This window comes from Leishmania panamensis, assembly GCF_000755165.1.
Source record: "Leishmania panamensis strain MHOM/PA/94/PSC-1 chromosome 19 sequence".
In the NCBI taxonomy this organism is placed as follows: Eukaryota; Euglenozoa; class Kinetoplastea; order Trypanosomatida; family Trypanosomatidae; genus Leishmania; species Leishmania panamensis.
In genome coordinates, this window is record NC_025864.1 from 490,417 (window position 1) to 514,946 (window position 24,530).

Sequence of the window (24,530 nt, forward strand, 5' to 3'; positions counted from 1 at the left end):
GTGGACTCTTTCTCCCTCTTTCCTGCTATGCTTTCATCCTTTTTCTCCTCTGCATACATGGGGCGGAGGGAGGGAGGGCATCGCACCCCCGCTGCCGCCTCTTTTCCAACGGTGTGTGTGGGTGGGTGGTGGGTGACTGTAGACACCGAGCGGAAGAAACTTGGCAAAGTTTACCTGGTGCTCATCATGGAAACACGGGAACGCTGAGAGGCTGGGCCCGTCGTTCTGCACAGCTCGCTCTTTATAGCGACTCAAGCTAAGCTGAGTCAATGACAATGCGAGGAATAAAGGCAAAAAAAAAAGTGAAGGTTACTTGACTGGGTGCGATGACTGTCATCGTTGAAAGCTGCGGTGCAGCGCATGGGAAGGAGGGGGCGGGCCAGACAGCAGCACACCCTTAGGTAGTGCTGCTACCAATGCGTACCTCCACACACACACACACATACACACTTGATTCGACATCCTTTACGGCACCTGCGGTCTCTGTGCATCTGTGCTCGCCGACAATAAACATCCGTAGCAATTTCACAGGGGGGGAGTAGGCGGGAGCTCCGATGCAGCGCTATCCAGTGGATGATAGGGTGTGCAGACCCACACCTACGCGTTCTTATCCACTCGCGTATACGTGTCGCGTTGTTGTAGCAAGCCACCCCAAGCCGCATCTTCTCCTCCCTTCCACCTCTCCTCCTCCTCTCCATCCCGTACAGATTTGCAGTCGCACAAGCGACTCAGGCACAGGCCCACTTTGCTGAGTGAACAAAGAAGGCAAGAGCGATGAAGGACAGCAGGGACTATATACGGCGTGTGTGGAGCCTCGCGGAGGGTATGGTGGTGCAGAACGGCCAGCCTCTACATGGGTTTCTTCTTCTGCATCACGTCTTGACACAGCCACCGCCGGTTCTGCGCCGTGCGAGCGGAGCGACGGCGGGCAAATCGAGTACCAGCAGTAGAGGCGAGGCATCAAGCACAGCCGCGCTGCCCACAGCGACTACGTCCAAGGATGCACTCCCACTGCACGTCACCGCCTTTGATGCCGAGTGGAAGTGCGAAGAACTTGTCACGCGGCTGCGCGCCGCCGAGTATCTTTTGTTTACAGACGTGCCTGCGGTGCGTACAGAGGTGTCATCAACAAGTGCCACCTCGCCAGCCGCACCCGCTCTGCGTACACTCAGCTGCTCCGCCGGTCTAGAGGCGCTGGAGCTGGCAGAGCGGGTACTGGCGCCTGTCTTTGCATCGACGTCTCTTTTGGTGTCGACTGACACCGTCCCTGAAGCCGCCCTGCTGCCGCCGTGCCAACAGACGGCCTCCACAAGACCCTTGTGGTATCAATCCTACCGCACTTCAAATAGCGCTGCAGGGGGTGGCGGCGGGGGCGGAGGCAGCCGTAGCGCCTCTCACATCCTCGAAGACGTGCTGCAAGAGGTGGCGGACGTCAGCCGAAGCTCCGCCGCTGCAGGCGCCCGCTCGTCCTCTGCCCCCTTCACAACAGACGCTGGTGGCATCAGCGCGGGGGTACAGTCTCGGGTGGCAAGCATGTACTTCCTCAATCAGGCCACCGTCACAGCCCTAGCCTGGCCACTCTCCAGCTTCACGTTGGCCTGGCCGGTGCGCGACGCCTCTGTGGATGGAGCAGAGGGGTTGTATGGTGCAAGCGAGGGCAGTGGACAGCATCTCCTGTCCACCCCTCTCGTGTTTGGGCCGGCCAGTGAGACCATAACGATTGCGGTCTCGCTCGTCGTACGCGCCCATGTGCTGCAGGCGCTCATATGCCACCGACGCGCTCAGCACAAGCGCGCGCTACAGTGTCTGGCAGAGGCGCGGCAGTGGCTCGCGCAGCAGTACACCGATGCTGCACGTGCCCGAACGGTGCGGCTCTTGTGGGAAGACCTGCAAGAACGCTGGATGCCGCCGAGTCTGAAGCAGCAGCAAAGTGCCTCAGGCACATCCGCATCGCTGCCAGTGACTACAACTTCCGCAGTCCAGCTGCCTCTCCTGCCTGCCTTCGATCGCCTGATCGGGCGGTTGATTGCCGAAGAGGGACGTGCCTGCGCTGCCATGATCCAGGTGGAGGAGTGCAAGGTACACTACGCTATCCTGCAAGCGTGTGGCTCGCTACCGCCACTTTTGCCGCTGCCGCTGCGAACTTCCTCAAGTGCCGTAGTATCCTCACTCGCAGATGCCAGTGCCCAGATGCAGGCACGCACTGCAGACCTGCGTCTGCATTACCGGCGCTATCAAGAGAGCCTTCAGCTTCTACATCAGTTATCGAGAGTTTATATGACAGTGGTGCGGTGGATAGAAGAAGAGGAACAGGAAGGCGTGATGAGGGCGAATGTGACAGCCGGGCCGCCTCCGAGAGGGAGTGTGGACGCGCGGGAGCAAGGCGTGGCGTGGCGTGAGGCGCTGCGGTGCGTTCGTAGTCGATTGAGCACGTTCTGCCTCTCTGCGCTGCACTGCACCTGCGACCCGTCTACTCTAGTGCCACCGCCTGGCGTCGCCACGGCTACCACCACGGCAGCTACCGCCGGCGTCGCCCCATGCTACGCGCTCGGCTTCGACATCCGGCTGGCCGCGGAGGCTCTGGGCTTGTACCACTGTCTCAGCTATGTGTACCTGCTCTGCCAGCAGTCCGCCGCGACACCCGCGCTGCAGCCGCTCTCCGCGGCGCATCACGGTGCGCTCTCTGCCGTTGACCTTATGGCGCGAAGCACCGCCGGCAGCGGGGGTACAGAGCCGCAACCCATCAACGGCGGTGCCATGGAGCCAGGCACGAATGTCAGGAATGCGAGTCAAAGAGGCGACGCGTTTGAGGAGGCAAAGGAGTTGGCCTTCCTGCAGCGCTACCGCAGTGACTCGACCTACACGGCCCTCTTTGGCAGTCATCAAATCCGTCCTTCGGCACGGGAGGCGTTTTCCCCCTTCAACGCGGTGCTCGGCACGGACGACGCAGACGCCCGCGCCGTCATCCACGATGTGGTGCACCGCGCGGTGGAGCACGCTACGGTCAACCTATTTCTCTTCGGCAGGTGTCTCTCGGGTGGCACCGCTGTAACCACAACCTCCGGCACACCAGCAGTCGTCAATACAAACGTTAAGGCGGAGAAGAGGCGGAAAGAGGAGGTCACCGACAACGACGACGACGAGGACGGTGGTGCGCGCGACCAATGTAAAGGTGTGCAAGCTGCCCCGCTCCTCGGTTGGCGTGCGCCGGCAGATGCTACAGCACGAACGACACCGGATATCACGCACGAAGCTGCACTGTTGTGGTGCCTCGTGGAGTTGGGCTTACGGGACAACTTTCCCGTTGTCATTCGATTCCAGCGGGAGCTGAGCGATGCTCTGTCGCTCCTCTCCGCCTCATCGCGAGTCACCGACGTTACGCGGTCCTCTGGCGAAGGTACGGCAAAGAATGTCTCTGCGCCCGCTAATCTGCCCAAAGAAGCTGCCGCAGGTGAAATCGACGTAGGCAACTCCTTACCAAAGCGCAGTCACCCTGAGGACACATCCCTGGTGGCCATTCGAAAGCGCAGCCGCTCGCCGTTGTCGTCGCCATCACCGGCGCCTCTGGTGGACGAAGCGTCCGACACAGCCGCGTCTCGTTTGCTGAGGCCGCCTTCGTGGAGTTGGGTGTTTCCTGGCGTCCGCCGAGCCTTGCAGCTCTATGTAGAGCTTGTGACGGTGCTCATGCGGGCAGCCACCACTGTGCACACCAGTGCATTCGCCTCTGCCACTGGCACCGAGGAGCTTCGAAGTTCAGCAGCTTTCTCCGCCTCAGTGACATCATCGACAACACCATCGATCCCCATCTTACGACTTGGTCTGCAGAATGCGGAGCAGCTCATGGCGCGACTCCTCTTCACTGTCGACGCAGAAATGCTGCAACTGACGGGGAATACGTGGGGCATTTCACCTGGCGCTGGCTTGCGGGAGAGCGGTAGCGCACGCGTCATGGGCACCACGGATTACCGAAACGGAAAGAGCCCCAGTAGCAGCGACGTCAACGAATCCCAACCCAGGCGACATTTTCTACTGCCGGATCAGCTGCAGTGCTCAACCCCAGAGCAACTTCGTGGGCTAGTGCAGATCAAGGCGGCGGCACTGGTCACCATGGCGCGCCACCACCTCACGCAGCTGTCTCTCGTGCGTGCGGCGCATTACCTCCGCGAAGGGCAGCAGTTTGCGCACATTTTCCATCGGCAGGCAAAGCTGACGCTGATCCCTGAGATGCACGTTCTGCTGGCGTGTCTCGCGACGTGTATGAGCCTGCGGAGGCTCCCAGCTCTCACAGAGCCGCTGGCAAAGAAAGGAGATGGAAGCGAAGGCAGAGCCAACTCCGTGAGCAGCGGGGACAGGGATGGGGAAAGCAGTACCGCGCAGGACGTGCTGTACGCCTTTGCTCAGGGATGGCTATCAACGGAAGGATTCACCTCCTCCATTCACGCCAGCAATGACAATGGTGTAGCGCCGTACGAGCCACACTCGCTGAGTGGGCATCACAACAACTACATCAGCAACGGCGGCGGTGCCGCGGCCTTTGCCATTCCTCCGCAAGAGGAATCCACCGTGGCGCAGGACGTTGGGCTGCCGTACCTGCACCTTCTCGCTGCTGAGCGGGCCGCCTGCATCTCCTTGCACACCCCGCCATCTCTTTCTCTGCTCCTCTACATCTTGAAGGCATGGACTGTGTTTCATCTTGTGACCGCAGGTGAAGAGCTAGTCTGGCCGGCCGTGAGCTGTGACTTCTCCTCACTGCTCACGACGCCATTGCATACCTCGACGCCGCACCTGCAGCAGCAGCAGCAGCAGTCCACGCGCAATATGAATGAGTCGCCATCGCTGTCGACAGCGATCCCACGATCACTGACGCTGAAATCAGCGTCATCGTCACCGTCGTGTTTGCCGCTCCCCTCGCCGTCCCACGCCACCACGACCCTCAACACCACTGTTGAGGATCAGCAACGTCGCGTGGCGCGACTGGATAGCCTAAAAACAACACCAACGAGCACCCCAACGCTGCGCAGCCGACACGCCACACTGCCGACGGAGATGCACCGCATTCAACTCGAGCCTGCCATAATGTCAGCTGACACCACCCGAGCGGCAGTGCAAGGGGTGAAAAACGAGGACAACGACGACGAGAGCGGCGGAGCGGGGCGCTCCTTCAAGGGCAGCTCCTACATTAGTGCAAAGGGGGCCAACGTCGGCTGTGCTGAGGAGGTCACACGCAGTCCTCAGAGCCACGGCAGTAGTGACAGAGTTGATAAGAGTACTGTGGTCAAGTCAGATGGCGGAATCGGCGGTACACGCCGCGCACAAGGCATCTACGCAAACGCCCACAACGCCTCCTCAGTGGCAACGGCAGTTCCCTGCCCCTCGGGCCCGCACGTAAGGATGCTCCCGCAGAGTCAGAAGCACCGCGCCGGTGACGTGCTGAAACGCATGATCGACGTCCTCCTCGACCACTACGAGACACACGGCGTGCACGTGGCGCCCCGAGCGGCACCAGGGCCCTCGATAACAACGGGAACTGAAAGAGTTGCCCCTCAGCGAGCCCCTGCCGCTGCGTGGACGCCGCAAAATGTCGTGCTCTTCCGCCTCCTGCGCGGAGCGGCACTTTTATGCGAAGACAAAGATGAACCGGCAGCAGCGCGGGAGCTCAAAGAAGCCACACACTTTGCGAAGCAACATCTGGGCGTTCTTCATCCTTACGTAGCCGATGGTTTGGCACTGCTGGCGAGTGCGTACACTTCGCTAGATGTGGACGCTGTGCCGAGCGGTGATAGTCACAGCCACGGCGAGTCTTCTGGCTCCGCCACTTCGCTGCCGCCACAGCAGGCGATGGACGGTGCAGCCCGAACTCGGCGAGTAGCGGTGCAGGTCGCTATGCGCTGCAGCTGCATGGCGCTGGCCTCCCTGTACACAACATCAACGATCAACGGTAGCGACGGCGTCGATGCTGCTGGAACGACAACAGCACAAGCACAGCAGCAGCAGCAGACGGCTCCCTTCTCTTCTATAGGAGCACGTCTTTGGGAATGGTGGGGCAGCCAAGTCCTGCACGGCTTGTGTGGCGGAGCCAGTGGACACAATTCAAATGCCGTTCAGCAACTGCGGCTTCTCTTTGGTTGGCTCCCGGGGTCGGCGGAGTACTGTCTCTCGTAAAACCGACTCCCTACTAATGGGCACACACACACACACACACGTACTCGCGTAGGTCCCCTTACACCAGCCTTGTCAGTCGACTCTGCAACTCTCATGGAGCGTTACTCACGCTACAGTTGTGTATAGCGTGTCTGTCTGTCTGTCTGTCTGTGTGTGTGTGGAGGGGGGGGGGCGGGGTGAGTCTCAGCGAATCACCAGCGCGTGCTTGCCTGCTCCAGTTCGAGCACCGTCAACTGTCCTCGGCCTTGTTTTCTCTCTCCTCGCCCCTCGATGGACTCGCCAGCAGTGCGGACGCCCCTGTAGTGGCTTACGGTTGCCCTTGTCACCGCTGCTGCCGGAGCGGCAGTGGAAAAGGTGGGCATGCCGCAAGAAAAGGGAGAGGGACGTTGAGCGCAGGGGACACCCAAACATGTTCATTCGCCCTCTGCCCCTCGCACTGATTGCCCACACACTCTCGCTCCTTCCTGTACCGCTAGCGGATGGGAAGCAGTTCTCATGACGCGGTCGAGTAGTAAAGCGTACATTCGGCAAGGCAGGGCGGGGAGGAGAAAAAAACGCACAGGACCGACATGAATTGGAGAGGGAGGGGGTTTTGCACACCAGCGAGAACTCAGTCGACCTCCTTCAGGTCTCCTCCCTTCTCCTCTCACTGCAGGTCGGCTCCCTCCCCCCCATCCCATCCTCCCATCCTAGTCACCACCCTCACCTTCATAAGGCGACGCACATGCACACCTCCATCGCAACTCTTCTCGGAAAGGGTCGGTATACTTGTGCTTTGCACTATTTTTCCCTCCCCCCGCCTTCCCTCTCCTCTCCTATCTGTGGGCACGCGCCTGTAGCCATCCCATACACTTTGCTCAGAACTGCGCCTTCGCATCAACTCTCGTCCTCTTCATCTTCACACGCACTCACAAGTTCGCGCCGTCAAACCCTCCCCTCAATCATCAAAGGTGTGGGCAACCATCATGTTTGAGAGCAACCTCCTCTCGCAGATCAACACCTCCTCACCTCTGCCGACAGCGGTAGAGGTGCAGTTCACCACCAGCATCAGCCAGTCCCTCTACAAAGCATTTCAGTTTGCCCACACGCTGCTCGCGGAGAAGAGTGACCGGGCGGCTGCGCTGCTTCCGTGGAGTGATGAGATATACTTGGCCGTGTCAGGGATGCTGGAGAGGCTGATGCTGCAACACGCCGACACAACTTTCTCCGAGATGATATTTGCCCTGCGTCGCGCTGAAATAGACGGGCCGCTTGCCGCCGCCCCGCTACTGTCCACATCATCCACCGCTGCGTCTGGGCCGTCGTCGTCAGGACTGCGGCCTGGTGCACGGGGTCGGTACCTTCGTTGGCTGCTCCTGGGGCCGCCGCCGGTGACAACCCCGGAAGAGCGAGCGATAAATTTCATCAACAGCAACGTACCCTCGCAGATGCGCGTTCACGCCAGCGCGCCGGCAGACGCTGCAGTCGCGGCGATCGCGTCGCCGAAGGCGGCGGCACCCATTCCGCTTGCGGATATCATCGTCACAGACGCGAAGGCGGCGGTAGGGAGCGAGGTGGACGCCGCGGCACTCTCGCAGCTGAAGTCAGTCGAGCTACTCAAGGCCGAGCACGCTCCGTACGGCTACCTGCGCTTTAAGCCGCTTAGCCACCGCAACAAGATCATCTCCCTCTTCCTCTTGACGCTCAAGCCGTACCTGGAGCGAAAGGCGGAGCAGTGGTACGTGCGCAACACTGACGCCTCCGTCGATGCCGTCGCCATGCGGAACGCGTATGCTTACCGCTACCCGCACCGAGCAGCCTTCCTGCGCTTCCTTGCGCAGTACGTCTACCCGATCTACCACGTCATAAAGCAGGGGTCTCGGCTCCTTTACATGATGTGCTTCCTTCTGGAGATGACGCTCTACACATCGCCGCTGCATCGCGTGTTCGGCATCGCCCTGCGTCGGTGTACCTTGGAGGACTCACTCACGACGAGCCCCCGTGCGCAGCGCGCGCTGCTCATCGCGCGGGTGGTGCTGCTTCTCGTCTTCTGTGGCTTTCGACTGCTGGACTTCACACGGAACGCCGACGGGGCGTCCTCGCCACGCCAGATCCAGGAGGAGGGGCTGCCGATACCGCCCCCACCAGCGCTTGGCGGCGACGTGCCACTGCCAGAGGACCGCAGCAGCCTCCCCAAGGCAGGCGAGTGCCCTGTCTGCCGCAGACACGTCACGAACGCGGCGGTCTGCCTCGTCAGCGGCATTGTCGGCTGCTACCCGTGCCTGCAAGGCTACGTTCGAGCTCAACGCACGTGCCCAGTCACGCACCAGTCGATGGGGGTAGAGCAGATCCGCCGCGTTTTCGAGTGCTAAGGCGACGCGGCACTTGTGAGAGGGGGGGGCACACGCAGAGGGGGAAAGCGAGAGGGTGAGAAGGAGCGGGGGGCGCAGAACTCAAGCGCCTGGCTCGCTCTTTCGTGTGTGTTTTTTTGGGTTCACTGGACATTTGCTTCTTCTTGTCTCGATGTGCACTCCTCTGTCGGGCTCACTGGATTGTCGTGGAGCGGGCGGGGAGGTGTGTTGTGGCGGCTGTCGCCATCACGCTCTCTGCCGATCCCTGCGTCTCCTCGACCGTCTAAAGCAAAGCAGTCGGGGGGCTTTCGTGCTGTGCTCCTTTTCGTCTTCAGGCTTGTCCTCCCCGGCACGTCCTCTTCTCTGCCAGTGGGGGCGGAGAGGGAGATGGGGCCGTTGACGATGACTTCTCCTTTGTTTCGTCATTACGCTGTCTGAGGCTGGACTGCCCCTGTGCGTGTTTGAATTTCTTGGATGGGAATGGGAGCGTGGGAGAGGCGAAAGAAAGTGGCAAAGGCGTGAAAAGGCCTTGCCGCGCGTGCTGCTGGAGTGATGGCGCTTAATGGAGAAGAAATAGAGCCCGGCATGTGATTCTCTCTCCTTCGCCCAGCGGGTCCACCTCACGACGAGCACGCCCACAACGAGACGCATGCGCACAGCCACAGCCCACCCCATGCCTCTGTGTTGCACCACGGCTAACTCGCCTGGCCATCCACACGACGAGTCGTCCCTGCCGTCGCGTTGCCCGGACGGAAGGAGTGAAAAGAGCAGGAAAACAAAAAAAAAAAAACAAAGAGCCTGCCGTGCAAACCTGCCTGCGGGCTCCTCCTCCTCCGCGCCATTCTAGAGATTCGCCCATGCATGTAGAGATCGGTATCTAGGTATTCATAGAGGTGTGTATAGGCATGCACGCAGGCTGGGGCAGGTGCACCCTCTGATGCACGACGGTCATCTTGGGAACTTCCTCCTGTGCTACTGGAGGCAGAAAACAAAAAGGAAACGGACAAGGCGCTCTGTTACGCTGCCCACAACAGCTGTCGCGCTCCTCCGCTCGGCCACTTGCCCTCTCCCTCTTTTCTTTTTCTCTTTGTGGATTGGGTGCACCACTCTGCGTCTCCGACCGACGCACTGGCCGCACCGGCAGAGCAGGTGCAGAGACAACAGCGAGCAAGGGAACCCCTCGTCACTCTTGCTTTCGCGTTTGTCTGTATTTCTCAAGCGCAATCATGGGGGGCATCAAGGGCGGTGTTGGCAGCTTTCTCCTCCGGCGCACAGCCGCGAAGAGCATTCGACAGAAACACTTCACTGGCCCTCAATTCTACAAGCGCAAGATCTTCAACTTCCCCATTGGTCACCATCAGCTTCACCGCCGCGTTGCTCCGGCGCTGCAAACCGGGTCACCGACACATCAGCTAGAATATCAGCGCTACGCCCACCTCCCAGGAGATGCTCGCACGCGACCGAGTGAAGACTTCACCTTCTCCCGCGCAACCTCGCCTCACAGCAGTGGACGTAGCCGGGAGCGGGTAGACAAGGCCATGTATGCCTGGGCAAAGCGTGGCTCGCTGCAGCTCTACCAGATGGGTGGCAAGCGCGAGACCTTTGTCTGCTACCGATGCGGCTATCCCGTGCGGAGCGCTCTCGTCGCCATCAAGGACGATAACTGGGATTACCGCATGTGCTACAGCTGCTATACAAAGACCGTGGACACCGGGATGGAGAGAAACACGTAGAAGGTCTGTTTCTCCTCATGCCGATAAGTGTGGTGATTTTGTGCACTCAGTGCCCCTCTCCGGCTGTCACATCACGCATACTCTAGCCACAGCACATCTCTGCATGTCCGCTTAAGCTGAATTACAAGACTTGCATGGAATGCGGTGGTCCGCGCGCCTCACGTTCGCCTATGCACGGATGCCAACACCCCTGAGTGGAGTCTCGCGTACTTTGTGGTGCCACAGCGTATATAACTCCTTTCCACGTCGAAGACGTAGACAGAGAGGAGGAGGGAAGTGGGAGCTCATCCGTTGCTGTGACGGCTACACAACTGCGGGAAGATGATGACAACATCAAAGCCGCAGATTGGCCTTTTCTTTCACCTTATACGGGGTGGCTTCTCTCTCTCTCTTGCTGGCAGCCTCGTGCTCATCTCCAGCGATTAGCCCTTCACCTCCCCCCCCCTATCGCCTCCTCTCCCGTTGTACGTTTGTGGCCATCATACACGCGCAGTCACACACACGCACACACAACACGGCCTACAACCTCTTTATGACCGACTACAACGAAGCGGGTGCCGACACGTCGGTGGTGGACGACAACGTGCCTCCAGGCATCACGACAAAGCAGGATGAGATCATCCAGTATGTGGCCAAGTACGTGGTCGCCTCGTGTGACGGGGCGCGGTATCAAGATAAGGTTCGCACGCGCACAAGGCACAATCCGTACTTCGATTTCCTCAACGCGAAGCACCCGTACCACCAGTACTACCAGTACCTCCTTGAGTCCTACCGGCACTGGATGCGCAACAGCGAGGCAGTCGGGGCCGGGACGTGGGGTGGCGGCGCCGAGAGTATGCAGGGGCAGGGGCAGGGTCAGCAGCAGCAGCAGTGGGGCGAGGAAGACTACTACCAGTACTACGGCACCTACCCTGGACAGGCGAGTGGTATTGAATTTCAAGGCAACGATACTGCTCAGCTTGGCGAGGGGAGCGGCTATGGGGACGCGTCTAGCTCTGCGTATGCGCAGTACGTCGCCAACGGCGTCGATCCCACCGCGTATGCGTCGGAGACAGTCACTGCGTCCGCCTATGGCGTTGGCTACGACCCCTCGGCGGCGGGCCCGGAGTCGGTGCAGGCGGCAACCACTGCCGGCGGCGGCGAAGCTCAGGCCGAGGACGACGACGATGATGACGAGTACGAGCTGGTCATGGAAAATGGCCAGTGGGTTTCGCGCAAGCGGGTATAACTGCGCCGGTGTTCGTTGGCATTTCTCTACCCCACTACGCGCGGAACGACAATATAACATGCCGTGGCGGCTGCACGTACGAGGGGATAGCGAAAGACATGCGGGGACGGCTCAGGTGTGTTGAAATGGGGCAGTGTGGAGGTGCTCGCCGACCCACCCACCCACCATCCCCTCTCTTGCGCTATTCATACCTTAGTCTAGTCAAATGACGGAGAAAGAAGGAGCATAGGCCAGCGTGCCCAGAACTCCACAGGCAGAAACATACGCTAGCACGGGTGTGTCTGGGTCTCTTGGTGATACACCCTCGGCGCCGCACGAGCGCGCTGCATGGGACTGTACAACTCGCCAAATCAGACGCACCATTACCTGGCGTTGCAACCCCTCTTTCCTCCCCATCGGCATGTCACTGGAACTGAGCCTGGGCTACGTTACGTTCACTGCTGATCCCGCGCCTCTGAACGCGTTGTTCTTTGTCCTTCGCTTTCCCCTTCTCCCGCCCATCCTCCATTCGCGCAGAGGCACGCTTGCATCGACTCTGTAGATACGTACAGACGCACACACACACACACACGCACGCACGCACCCTCCTCCCTCCCCCTTTCGTTCTCGTGGGGATTTTTGTTTTCACCCGCGTCCCTTCGCTTTCTTACTTGGTGCCTTGAGCGGACACAAAGCGCCAAACTCTTAAACGGCACCCGGATAGCAGCGCCGTCATCCTCGTCCATCCTCACTCATTCACTGATACTCCCCCGCATCTCTCTCTTTTTCATATCACCTCACCGATGGGGACTTGTCCCTCCATCTCCCAGTCCGAGGTCGGTATCGTCGAGACCTGTGGCCGCTTCTCCCACATCGCTGATCCCGGCATCCACTGTCTGTGGTGTGGCTCCACCCTCGTTCGACGCATTACGCTTCGTCTGCAGGAGTATGAGCTGAAAGTGGAGTCAAAAACAAAGGACAATGTGTTCGTCACGCTATCGCTCGTCATACAGTACCAAGTGGCCTCCAACAAGTTCGCCGAGGTGTATTATGCATGCGACTCGTCGCTGGAGTGCATGCGGGACTACGTGCTGAATTCGATTCGAGCAAAGATCCCGCTGTACAAGCTGGAGGCACTGTACGTCGAGCGCGGCACCATCTCGCAGCAGCTGAAGGACGAGGTTGACGCAATCATTAACACCTATGGCATCGAGATCGTGTCCGCACTCATCTCCGACATTGACCCTGGCGCAGAGATTACGAAGGCAATGAACGAAGTGCAGAGATTTCAGCGCCTGCGTGTCGCCTCTGTGGACGCGGCTGAGACAGAAAAACTAAAGCGCGTACGTGCTGCTGAGGCACGGTGCGAGGCACGTCGCCTCTCCGGGGAAGGTCTCGCCGAACAGCGCAAGGCCATCGTCGCTGGGTTGATGCAGTCTATCGGGGACGTGCAGAGTGAGGTCCGTGACTTGACCTCCGACGACGCGACGAACATGCTGCTCATGAACCAGTACTATGACACGCTGCAAGCCATCGCCGCAAACAGCAGCTCAAGCGTCATTATGTTGGAATCCAATGGCGGGCTAGAGAAGGTGGCGACGCAGCTGCGCCAGGGCGTAACTCACATGATGCGGTGAAGAGGAGAAGGGGGTGGAGGGGAAACATGGCTGTGGCCTCTGCACGCGCACGCTACACTCGTTCACTTCCTTCTCTTTTGAGGTCGGGTGGCCTTTGTGCCCATGTTTGTGAGGGCGTGTGCCGTGTACGAATAGTCTCTCAGTTGTGCGAGGGATTCCGTCAAATAAATCTCAGACGCTTCTGCACCCTCCCTCATCCTCCCTTCGTAAGATGCCTTGTCGTGTTCCTTGGTATGTGTTCTGCTCGCTTTGTTGCTGCCGGCCCTCTACTGTGTGTGTGTGTCTGTCTGTGGGCTGTAATGCTCCTTCTTTCTCTCCTCCCGCTTGCACTCCCTCCCTCTCTCTCTCTCTATTCTTCAGTGCGTGTTGCCTCTTGCATCCTTGCTTATCTGCGTTCTCACTGCGTGCATCTCCGCATGTGTTTGGTTCCTCTTGCACCCGTGGCTTGGGTTGGTCTTGTTGTTGATTGCTGTTGGCAATGGGTGTGGCATCATTAGATGAAGATGCGAGGAGTCGAAGGTGAGGGAACGAAAGCCACTTCTGTCCACGTGCGTAACTGAGGTGATCATTCCTGGCCGTCTTGTGTTGGAGCCTTTCCTCTCCCTCATGCCTCTTCATCCTTCCTTTATCGTCGCTTCACGCCCCTCTCCTCACCACTCTCCCTCTGTCTTCGTATGCGCTGGCGTACTGTCGTTCTCTCTTGGTTGTCGCCTCCGCTCACCCTGAAGCGCTAGTCTGCATCTCTGCTTGCGTAGATATGTCCGTCCCTGTCGGCTCTCTTTCAGCTCGAGCACCGCTTCTCTCGCTCACCTTCTAAGTCCTGCAGCGTCACTCCTATAACGTAGGCATAGAGGCATGCAGAGAGGCAAGCACGTGTATGGAGGCTCATCACCGTTACAGCTGCGCAGAGGCTTAATATGCAAAAGAAAGCTCGAGAAAAGATGGCGTGCTGCGCATAGACACTTCAGACACACGCTCATCACAGACGTACTAACACCTATCGCCCCCCCCATTGCCACCACCTCTCTACATAATCCATCTCCTTTGTTTTTCTCCTCTTCCCATCTTCGCCATGAGAACGGAAGCTCCACTGCATGTGGGCTTCCTTCTCCGTCTTCGGGGGAGAGGAAGGAGGGGGAGCGAGGGCTGCTGCTGTTGTGGCCATGCACAGACACACACACGCGCGCGCGCAGGCGCACTGTGCACTGGGCAAAACCGCCGCATATCGCTCACCAGGCCGCTATGCGCATTTGCAGCTGCGCATTTCTATGAATGATGCCGGTGTACAACTGTGCGCACACACATGCGAGGAGCCGATAGTGCGTTGGCGTTCTTCTTGGTCTTTTTTTTTCTCTCTCTCGTGTTGTGTTTGCGCGCGCTCGTCTTGCGCTCCCTCGCCCCCTCCCTGGCGAAGCGAGAAGGGGCGAGGGGCCTCTTAGCACAGGGGCAGGCAAAGTAGGTGAAAATGAAGTAAAAGAGAAACGATTGACCCCGCCGGGGAAAGAGAGAGAGGGGGGAGAGAAGGGAGTTATCCTTCGATCCACTCAGGCAGAACGATCCAGGGCGCACGAAGCATCCGCCTCTGTAGTGCATCTGGTTCTCAGCTGTCAAGCTGCATAGAGTGGTCTGGCAGGAGAGCGATGGTAGGGGGAAAAGGGAGGGGGGAAGTAGCGCAGTGGAACACGGGGAATGAGAGTGTCTGCGTGACTCGTGGAAAGTGAGCTGGACTCTCTTCTTCGCCCTCGCTCTCCGCTACTCCTCTCTCCTCCCCCCAACCCTTTCATCGCCTCCCCGCTGGCATCCCCCAACCCTTTCATGCGGAGAACCCTCAGCACTGGCTGCAGTGTGCACCTTTTCCGAAAACGATTGGAGGACTCGTTGCATTGAGCTGATTTTGTTTCTCTCATGTGTGTGTGGGTGCCACCTTCATCATCTTCATCGTTCTCTTTTCTCTCTACGCCCCATCGGCGACTACGTTTTGTGCGCCTCGCATCCCCACCCCCTCTGCTGCTGCTGCGCCACACACCAACATACATGCACACAACTTAGTCGTATGATCCCCCCTCGGCACGGTCACGCTCTTCCCTTCCCTTCTCTCTCTCTCACTCTCTCGTCCTTCCCGCACACTCCGCACGTACGGTTTAGACTTCTTTACGTCTCTCTCTCTCTCGTCATTGACTTGGGAGTGAGTGAGTGAGCTTGTGGGCTTTGTGTGTGTGTGTGTGCCTCCGCGCCTCCTCCTCCTCCGAGCCTTTGTCGCCTCGCTTCCACCTTTAGCTTCCGCACTTCCCATCGGCCTATTCGTCGTCTGGGCAGTCTCCTCGCCTCACTCCACCTCCTTTGGGTGCTCTCTTTTACTTCCGTTTCCCTTCTCTCTTTCTCTCTCTCTCTCGCTGCCCTCGCCTGCTCTCATCAGGAAATGAGCTCCTGTGGCTGTGGGTGTGTGTCGACGTCAGAGGTTGGCATTATTGAAAACTGCGGCAAATTTGACCGCATTGTCGATCCAGGGTGCTTCTGCGTGATACCGTGCGTCGAGTCCGTGCGCGGCGTCGTCTCGCTCAAGGTCGCCATCTCCACCGTTCGAGTGGAAACCAAAACACGTGACAACGCCGTTGTGAACATCGAGACCCGGTTGCACTACAAGGTTATCCCCGAGTACGCCGAAGATGCCTTCTACCGCTTCTCAAACCCCTCGGAGCAGATCGCGAGCTTCGCCGCCAGTATCGTGCGTGGTGAAGTACCAAAGTACACACTGGATGAGCTGTTCCTCATGTCTGATGAAATCAAAAAAGTGGTTGGCTCCGAGCTGACCGAGAAGCTGCGCAGCTTTGGATTCTCGCTGGAGAGCACGTTGCTCACTCGCATCGAGCCGAGCCTAAGCGTGAAGATGGCCATTTCGCAGACACAGATCAACGCGTACCGCCGCACGGCAGCTGAGCATGAGTCGGAGCTGAATAAGATTTTGGCGGTGAAGGCAGCTGAAGCAGACTACGAGGAGAAGCGACTCTCTGGTGTGGGCCTCGCCCAGGAGCGCAAGGCGATTATGAATGGCCTGAAGAGCAGCATCGAAACATTCGTGAACACTGTTCCAAGCATGTGCGCGAAGGACGTCATGAACCTGCTGTTGCTGAACCAGTACTTTGACGCCATGAAGGAGGTGGGCTCGGGAAAGTCCAATCAGCTCATTCTGATGCCCAACACATGCGGTGCCAGCCCTAACTTCATGGCCGATCTCGTAGCGGCACAGGCCGGGGCTACGAGGATGGCGTGATGGCGAACTGCTGGAGCGTCAAACGGTCGAGCTACAGGCAAGAAGAGGAGCCGTGCGAGGTGACGAAAATGAAGCTGACAAAAGTGCGTCATCCACTTCAAGTGAACGGTCATGTGCGAGGCGGGGGGAGGGGGAGGGGGGGGCTCATGCAGAGATGGAAAAGCAAACCTCTTGCAAATTCGTGTAGAGAGAGAGAGGCGTACACAAGTGACGATGCATGCATGCAGACCTCGGGCTGTGTTGCACGCAGAGGTCTCACAATCCCTCTCTCTGCCTCTGCGCCTTTTCCCTTTCCCTGCTTGTTCTCCTCTTCCCTATCGCTGTGTCTGCCTGCCTTTCCCCATCCTTCGCTCCCCTCCCTCCCTCCCTCCCCCCCCCTTTTCCCCCCTTTCACGGGCTCTCTCTCTTTCCCGCGTAGGGTCTGTGCCCCACCCCTCCCGGAACTCTCTATCCCCTCTTTTCTGTTTTTCTTTCCTTGCTCGTTTTCCCTTGCACTCCTTCCGTTGGTTCACAGTCTGCGTTAGCCCTTGCATTTGTGTGTGGGTGGATGGGTGATGGATGGGTGATGGATCCCCTTTTCCCTCCCCTGCTGATTGGCATTTCTCTGTGGCTGCTCTCGTGTGTTTGTGCTCGCGCCCTCCACAGCGCCACCACCACCCCCTCTGTGTGTTCTCTCGCCAACGCCCTCGCTCTCCTCGGCTCTTTTCGCGCGCGCTCTCCTCCACATACCCCCGGATCGATCATGTGGGCACTGCAAGAGGAATAAGCGGGGACAGACGAGAACGAAAAGAGCAGCGAAGGTTGTCGTGAGTGCTGTTTGCCCACCCATCCGGACAGCCCCGGCGTTTGTGTCACACATCGACCTCTCCTCCTCCTCTCACTCACCTTGGCGCGCAGGTGCTGCCTGCGCACCCACACACAGGCAAGCGCATGCCACGCTGCTCCGTCCTTCATTGGGGTCTGTCTCTCGTTAGGGGCCCAAGGCAATCACTGAAAAGTGGCAGCTGCTGCTTTAAACCGCCAAAAAGAGAGGCACACTGTGCTCTCCGCCTGGCACAGCCTTGTGTGCGCATATGCGAGGGGGAGAGGGGGAGAGGGGGGGGGCTGGTGCAAGTGCCTGCATACACGCTCACGTGAAAGTGTTGATAGATGCTGTTAAGTCTGCAACGTTCAACAGCCAATGTGCTCATGTCTTTGTCTGTTCTGTGTTTGCGCGGCAACGTTAGCGTCTTTTCGTTTCCCTCCTTCCCTTCTCCCTCGCACCATTTTACCTCCTCTCAGTCATTCCCACAGGGCGCTGTGCTGCCTCCCCCCTCCCCCCCTCCTTTCCGTGTGGCTTTCCACGGCTTGTCCCTGGTCGTGTCTTCATCATCCTTTGTTCATCACGCCCATCTCCATTCCTGCGGCTGCCTTGTGTGTGCCTAAGTGTCTCTCTGGTTGTTTGTTGTCGCGTATTGTGAAAAGCGCCTGCCAAATAATCTCAAAGGGCCCTGCGATGGGGGAGGGAGGGGAAACGGACACGACACCGGTTCAAGCGACGGCTGTCCTTGTCTTTTGTCTTCTGAGTGTGTCCATTCGCTGCCATAGAGCATGAGGACGAGCACCTCTCCTCTCTACTCGCCCACCTCCCCGGCCCCGCCACAGGCCCCATCGCGTGGTGCAAAGCAGTCGTGGACGCGCGTCACAGCAATGCGCCCACGCAGTCATCCGAGCACAGCCTCGGCATACAACACTACCCACCCCCGCCTCGCAGCCGCACCCGTCCTGCCGGGTGGCATACGCTCGAGTCACGCGGACACGCTGCCCATCACACGGATAGCGCACGCGTGTGCAGTGCTGCAGGCCGCTCCGACACCATGCTGTCCACGATCTGGCCGCCGAGGCCCGTAGCGATGCACCCCTCTGGCCTCCCTAGGCCGGAGCCCCTTGACCCTGTCACCACCAGTCGTGACTCGGCATTGGAAGAGAGGAAGGGGGGTACGGAGCTCTGAGATACCACGCACTGATGTTCCTCCCCTCCTCCCCTCTCTCTCTTTCATCAATGCCACCCAACGCAACCCAACCAAAGTTTTTAGACATGCACGCTCCATGTTGATCATCCTACAGGGCTGTGCTTGTGTGGCGCGGGGGGAGGGGGGAGGGAGGTCTGTGCCTTCTCGCTTGTATCGACTGAATGGTACACACTATTCGAACGCCCTCACTCTGCCGTCAGCGTTTCCCTTTCCTCCCACCCCCCCCTCCCCAACCCTACTTGCTTGTCGGCTTCCTGCTGCCTCTCTCGGTGATAACTACGAGATGACCACGAAGACGGCGGTGCCTCTTTGGACTCTCTCTCCCTCTTTTTTTTCTGTTACTCCGTGGGAGTATTTGCTTGTTTGTACGCCTCCCACGAAGAGTGGATGGGAGGGCGGGAATACTACTCCGGAGCATCACCCGCTCCCTGTGTGCCCTGCCGGAGGCTCTCTTCTCTGCCTTTCGATGGAGGAGAGGGGTGTTTTGAGGTGGTTTCTTCGGTGTGTGGGCTCGTAAACTTATCTGCACACACACACAAGCACCTGCTGTACCGCTCTTGCAGGAACTGTTTCGTCGGTGAGGCGCCTCTGCACACGTGGCGAGAGAGAAAGACGGGAATGCCATTGGCTCCCCGTACACACTTGCGCTGGCAGCACTGCTCTCTGCATGTGGTCCTGATTATCAGTGTAGCATGTCCCGAGATGGCCACAGCTGTTCAGCTGTACTCTCCTCAACAGACACGCGCGTCCTTGGACTTTGTCCTCTCTTCTCCACTTGCCTCCCTCCTCGATCATGTCGCCGTCCGCCTCGTTAGTCGTTTCTCCGGCGCTAATCTATTTTTTCGTCTACGCATCGTCTTCGTCGTGCAGCAGGGTCCACAGAGCCGCTGAGCAATTCTTCTATATAGAGCACACACGCACGCATTCAACTACTCGCACATAGACCACCCCAAGCACTGGGCTCCAGGTGTGTCGGCCACCACCACCCACCACCACCGCGACAGAGCCTCTCTCTCTCTCGCGTATTGGACTTCCCTCTTCCCCACCCACACCTCCGAGGAGCCAACGCACCACAGAAGGTCGCCTGCTCGCATGCAGTTCCGAGAGACTCTAGACGCACACCAACGCTCATCTCCTCTTGTTCCTCGCACCGCTACCACACCGATTAGATACATAGACGCTCGTTTCGCTCACAGGCTCACCAAGCGAGGAAAACAAAAGGGACTCAGCGCGTTCAGCTTTCACGAAGTGGGGCGCCTTTTTTCATCTTCTTCCACATCCGTTCAGTAGTCTTCAAGTCAGCTGCGCGCTCCCGTGCGTGTTGTGCTTGTGCTTTGGACATGCAATGGACGCAGCAAGGGCGGGAGGTGGCCACTTCGCCCGCGGTCCCGTCAGTGCGGGCGTTAGTTACGCGGAGTACTGGCAAGACCTGATGGCAACCGCCGAGCACGCAGGGCAGACTATTCATGCAGATGACTCACATGAGCCTGTGCCTGCCGCAAAAAGCCCCACACCAACCCCACCCCCATCGGGACGCGCGCCGCCAAGCCCTCTGGCAGCAGCCAGTGCGTACCGTCTCAACCTCGCCCTCACGCCTAACCCTCACAAGGTGAGGCAATCACCTCCACCGTATCAGCAGCAGCAGCAGCAGCCACTACACGTGACGATCATGTCTAAGCATGTAGGAGAGGGAGAGGGAGAGGAGTGCATCGAGAAGTCGATGCGGAGGTTCAAGGAAGTCTCTGCTCCAGCCGAGAAGTTGACCTGCAAGTCTTCAAGTGCGCGAAAGTCCTCGCCACCCGCGGCGTGCGCTGGGCCCTGGGTTCCTTCGCCATCAGTACTCGGCATTGCGACCCGCCTTAGCGATGATGAGGCTGGTACGGTCCAGGTGACAGACTCGATACATGGGCAACGGGTGCGCGTCACAGTGAGAGGAGGTACTCATACTTCGGAGAACATCTTCGGCGATCAGAGAGACTTACCTGCCCCATCAGGCGACAAAGACCTTGTGGATTCGCCTCACCGATACTACTCCGCATCAGATAACACCTCAGCTCAGCACGCATTCTCGCTCACCGCAGGAGCAGCACCAGTAGATTCTGCGTACGCCTATACGCCGGATGACCTCGTCGTGAAGGCTGCTCAGTGCTATGAGCAGTGGCGGCGGTGCGTCATGGAAGGCAACACCGACGCCTACGACAGTGACGACTCGGCATGGGAATGCCACTTCAGCGACGGAAACAGCTCTATGGCAGGGGATGACGAGGCTGGAGGGGCTGTAGCTGCAATCCGCCTCGCTGACGGCCCTGCCCGCGAGAGCACAGAGCCGCCTTGTGCCGCAGCACGGAACCACACATCCAGTGCTCTACCACACACGCCGACGGACGATAGGCGCAGTGTGCTCAGCTCGGACCGGAGCGATACCCTTCCTGATTCGAGCCCGCTGTGCTCCTCCGCATACACGCGAAGAAAGCGAACCCCCTCTCCGACCGCTGGCACCCACAGCCGTTTGCACAGCGCTGAGGCAACAACACACGGCTTAACGAGCGGGAGGCGAGACCGAGACGGTGACACGGACTCAACCATCACACCGGCAGCGGCGCTGCCGTCGCTGTTCACATGGACGCACGCATCACCAGTCGCGAAGTACCCCTCCTTGCACGTCGCCCCGGCGGCTCCCACCGTCTTTTGCCGCTTCTGTGCGCAGGAGGAAAAAGTAGTGGAACGGCTGAGTGGCGAAACTGTGGAGAAGATGCGCGTAGAAAGGCAAGGGACTCACTCGCATAGCGCGCCGCTCCCTCCACCACAGCAGCAGTGCTACCAGCATCCTTCGATTCAGACGCCCCACTGCCTTCATCAAGAGGCCGGAGTGCATCCAGGAGCGGCTACGACCGCAGTCCGCTCCGAGTCAACACACTGGCGACACATGAGCAAGGATATACGCACTGTTCATGGCGCCGCGGGATCGCTCCAGAGCTCCTCCATAGCAGAGGCGGACGCGGTGCCGCTCAGCTTTGTGTACCGCCGCCTCTTCACCGACGAGAGTGAGGACGGTGACGGCGGCGTCAAAGTTCGGCTTGGCTTTGCTGACGCACGTCGTCGCGAGAGTAGTGGCGCGGCGAACTCGGATGGCGCGCTCGTGCTCGCACCTTCTTCTGAGAAGGAACATGGGCAGTTGCCGTCAGATTCATTGGGTGTCTCCTCCGCGTCTCAGCGCGAGGTGGCGAGGATGACGAGCAGTGATCCTGCCCACAACCTAACCGCGTTGACTGAAGTCAATCATCTTCACGAGACCCTGATTGAGCTCAGCAGCTGCTGCAGTGAGGACGAAGACAACAATAACCCGGTGGTTGAGGGAGAAGGCGTCGACGACGAGATCGCGTCACAAGCCGAATCCACCCTTCCCCAAAGAGAACGCACATCTTTGCACGGTACAGCACTGCCCAGTGGAAGTCAGTGCGCCCTGGTCTTACCAAGCCCTTCCCACCCCTCCTTACGGCCTTCGGTGGAGCCCGCCAAAAGCGAAACTCAGCATCGCGCAGCGTTGACTGGGAGCGGGGCGCATACTACTCCAGTCGTCGCGGCGAAACCCTTGCTATGCCGTGACCACCCTCTGTGGCGTAAGCACCACGCCTCTGTATCAATGCTGTACGCGTCGCGCCTGCTGCCCAGTGAGCAGGCCAATGATGAACTGCAGCTCTTTCTCTGCTGGGCGCAGGAGAAGGCGGAGCGACAACGTCGATGGCGGCAGCACCATCACCACGGCGACGCCGATGGATCTTCGGAGACAGTCCTCGAGACGAGCGAGCTCGGGGCCTCTCCCCCTGTATCGTGCGTGGTGTCCGGGGTGCACAAGGTAGCCTACTCCACAGCACGACGTGGCAGGTGTAGCTGCGCACCATCGTTGCAGGTGCAGCGAAGTGGTCTCAGCGGTAGCAATGAACGAGAAGCCGTCACAGGTGTTTTGCCGGTAGAATTCGCCTCTGCACAAGCCACATCCCCATCCTCTCAGCAGACACCTTACTTACTACGCCCAGCAGTATATGTAGCTTCTCCCCTGTTAAACAGGGAAGAGGCAAGGTCGTCATCACCACCTGAAGAAAGGCAGTGGACCATCACGCCGTCTGCCGCGCCGTCGCGCTTTGTAGAATGGATTGCGACGGAGGTGGACCCCTACGAGAGTCTCCTCCTCTCTCCTCTGTAAGTACGTCTTCCTCTCTCCCCCGATGAAACCGTCGCGCATGGTGCCAAAGGATGCAGAAACGCACGAGAAGGGTCGGTGGGCAATGAGCAACGCGAGTCGGCAGAGGGCACTTGTTCCCCTGCCGTCGTGCAGCTCGATTGCTTGTATTTTCTCTATTCATCATTATCCCCCCGAGTCGCAGGTGCTGTCAATGGAGTGCATTACGCTGCTGCAGAAAGCGAGACAGACACACACGTGTGTGGGGGGGGGGAGAGCACATGATTAAGTGCGGCTGCAGGCGATCTCTCTGCCTCTCTCCCTTTCGGGAAGCTGTCCGTGGCCCTCAGGCATATCAATACGCTGGCGAAGGTGGCGAAAGAGAAACCCACGTCAGCAGCAGCTTAATGCCGGCACACGCACACGTGTACGCTTCGCCATACACCTGCCTCTTTTCGTCTCCCCCTCCCACCCCTCTTTCGACTTGTTCTCCTACGGTGCCGTTGTCCTGTGCGATTATATGCGCACGCAGGGCGCAGTGGCTCAACCAGCCACGACTCTGTCTTTCGCGCTGTGGACGCAGAGCCATCGCACAGGCGAGCAAAGGGCAGATGGAGCTGGGGAAGGAGGCACCAGCTGCGGACGTGCGTACGCAGGCCTCAAATGGATTCTGCGGCGGTGGGAAGTCAGGTACGTAAAACAGAAACAATAAGGAACGAAGCGCTTGAACGCGCGCACCACCACCCGCGCAGCAGCAAGTCGTGATCTGCGTGTGTTTCTCTCTGTGCTTATGTGTAACCACTCCTGCGTAGAAAATGAATAGCTGGCAGGGTAGGTGAATGGGGGCCGGAAGAGGGGAGGCGAAACATAAAGTCGCGCTCTCTTTTGTGGACACGCCTGCGGATGGTCTTTGTGTTCACCACCGCTGAGGGAGACCTCGGCCCACCTTCAATGAGGGAAAACAAAAAAAAAAGGCATCCCAACCGCGATCCTCTTCATCTTCTTCCTCGCCTCCCTCTGTCTCCCTGTATGTCCCATAATGGTCACTGCATCGGAGAAAACGAAACAGCAGGCGCATTCCTTCTCCTCAGCATCGGCTTGAGCAGCTCTTTTCTCGTGCTGTTGTGCGCGTGCCTTGCGATGCTTCATCGGCTGGAAAGTTGTAGCCACACGAACACACAGAGGGACAGAAAGACACATTCAAGGCAACCAAATTGGCAAAGAATGAGCACCGCCTCGGCATAGGAAAAGACAAACGCCCAGTCAGCTCTCTCGGGTGATGGGCTACTACCGCTGCAGTCCGTGCAACTGCAGTGGGTCTATGAGCGAATCAGAAAAGCGATAAATTCACGCGAGCACACGTGCCCAGGCGCACGCTCGCTTGCGTCACTGTCTGGTCTCTGCGTCCGTGGGTACTCGCGAAGCGTATCGCACGTATGGCGGTGTGCTCATCGTGCCTCTCTCCTCTTTTCTTCATCCGCCCATCATTCCATTACTACACCCCGGTCGCAAATCCTTCCCGTTTGCCAGTGACACCACTCAGTCATACCGACGTCCGCTCGCCATGTGTAGCAGTACCGTCCCCTCTCCTCCTTAGGTGCTGCATTCGCCAGCCACAGCCTCTTTCCCTGTGCCTCGAGTGATCAACCTCACAGGCATACTCGCAGCTCAAGTGCCAGCCGCCTCAGCCGCAGTGCAGGCGAGTGGAAGGATGCGAATCTCACCCGTGGCTGCGTGGAGCTGGTCACCACCGACGATACCGCCCCGCCTCCGAACACCTCACCAAAGAAGCACGCAAACAAACACCACCCGCCGCCCTTCACCCCCCCCCCTCCTCTGCAGTTGTGTTTGTTTTCGGCTCGGTCGTGCGCATAATCGCTCATCTGCGTCGCCGCCTGCCAGGAGCACCGCACATCTTTCACACCCCCCCCTCGTGGCCCTCTTGCGCGCGTATTGCAACCGCCTCCCATCCACGAACGGACCATTTCGCCTGCTTAC

The 24,530-nt window shown here is 59.0% G+C and overlaps 7 protein-coding genes across 7 annotated transcripts, besides 2 other annotated features; all 7 read left to right on the forward strand.

The window, feature by feature from the left end:
• Positions 1-774: 774 nt before the first annotated feature.
• On the forward strand, positions 775-6,162 carry LPMP_191100 (hypothetical protein; the record flags this gene model as incomplete). Its single annotated transcript, XM_010699803.1, has 1 exon — positions 775-6,162. The coding sequence occupies one exon, from the start codon at positions 775-777 to the stop codon at positions 6,160-6,162; it is 5,388 nt and encodes a 1,795-aa protein (XP_010698105.1).
• A 965-nt stretch (positions 6,163-7,127) lies between these two features.
• On the forward strand, positions 7,128-8,513 carry PEX12 (peroxin 12, putative; the record flags this gene model as incomplete). Its single annotated transcript, XM_010699804.1, has 1 exon — positions 7,128-8,513. The coding sequence occupies one exon, from the start codon at positions 7,128-7,130 to the stop codon at positions 8,511-8,513; it is 1,386 nt and encodes a 461-aa protein (XP_010698106.1).
• A 622-nt stretch (positions 8,514-9,135) lies between these two features.
• Positions 9,136-9,221: a repeat region.
• A 497-nt stretch (positions 9,222-9,718) lies between these two features.
• LPMP_191120 (hypothetical protein) lies at positions 9,719-10,225 on the forward strand (the record flags this gene model as incomplete). Its single annotated transcript, XM_010699805.1, has 1 exon — positions 9,719-10,225. The coding sequence occupies one exon, from the start codon at positions 9,719-9,721 to the stop codon at positions 10,223-10,225; it is 507 nt and encodes a 168-aa protein (XP_010698107.1).
• A 532-nt stretch (positions 10,226-10,757) lies between these two features.
• LPMP_191130 (RNA binding protein, putative) lies at positions 10,758-11,453 on the forward strand (the record flags this gene model as incomplete). The annotated part of the gene is made up of 1 exon (XM_010699806.1): positions 10,758-11,453. One exon carries the CDS (start codon positions 10,758-10,760, stop codon positions 11,451-11,453), a length of 696 nt encoding a protein of 231 aa, XP_010698108.1.
• Positions 11,454-12,235: 782 nt separating this feature from the next.
• On the forward strand, positions 12,236-13,069 carry LPMP_191140 (hypothetical protein; the record flags this gene model as incomplete). The annotated part of the gene is made up of 1 exon (XM_010699807.1): positions 12,236-13,069. One exon carries the CDS (start codon positions 12,236-12,238, stop codon positions 13,067-13,069), a length of 834 nt encoding a protein of 277 aa, XP_010698109.1.
• Positions 13,070-15,488: 2,419 nt separating this feature from the next.
• LPMP_191150 (hypothetical protein) lies at positions 15,489-16,340 on the forward strand (the record flags this gene model as incomplete). Its single annotated transcript, XM_010699808.1, has 1 exon — positions 15,489-16,340. One exon carries the CDS (start codon positions 15,489-15,491, stop codon positions 16,338-16,340), a length of 852 nt encoding a protein of 283 aa, XP_010698110.1.
• A 1,567-nt stretch (positions 16,341-17,907) lies between these two features.
• Positions 17,908-18,317: a repeat region.
• Positions 18,318-19,697: 1,380 nt separating this feature from the next.
• Positions 19,698-22,556, forward strand: LPMP_191160 (hypothetical protein; the record flags this gene model as incomplete). Its single annotated transcript, XM_010699809.1, has 1 exon — positions 19,698-22,556. One exon carries the CDS (start codon positions 19,698-19,700, stop codon positions 22,554-22,556), a length of 2,859 nt encoding a protein of 952 aa, XP_010698111.1.
• Between the last annotated feature and the right edge of the window lie 1,974 nt (positions 22,557-24,530).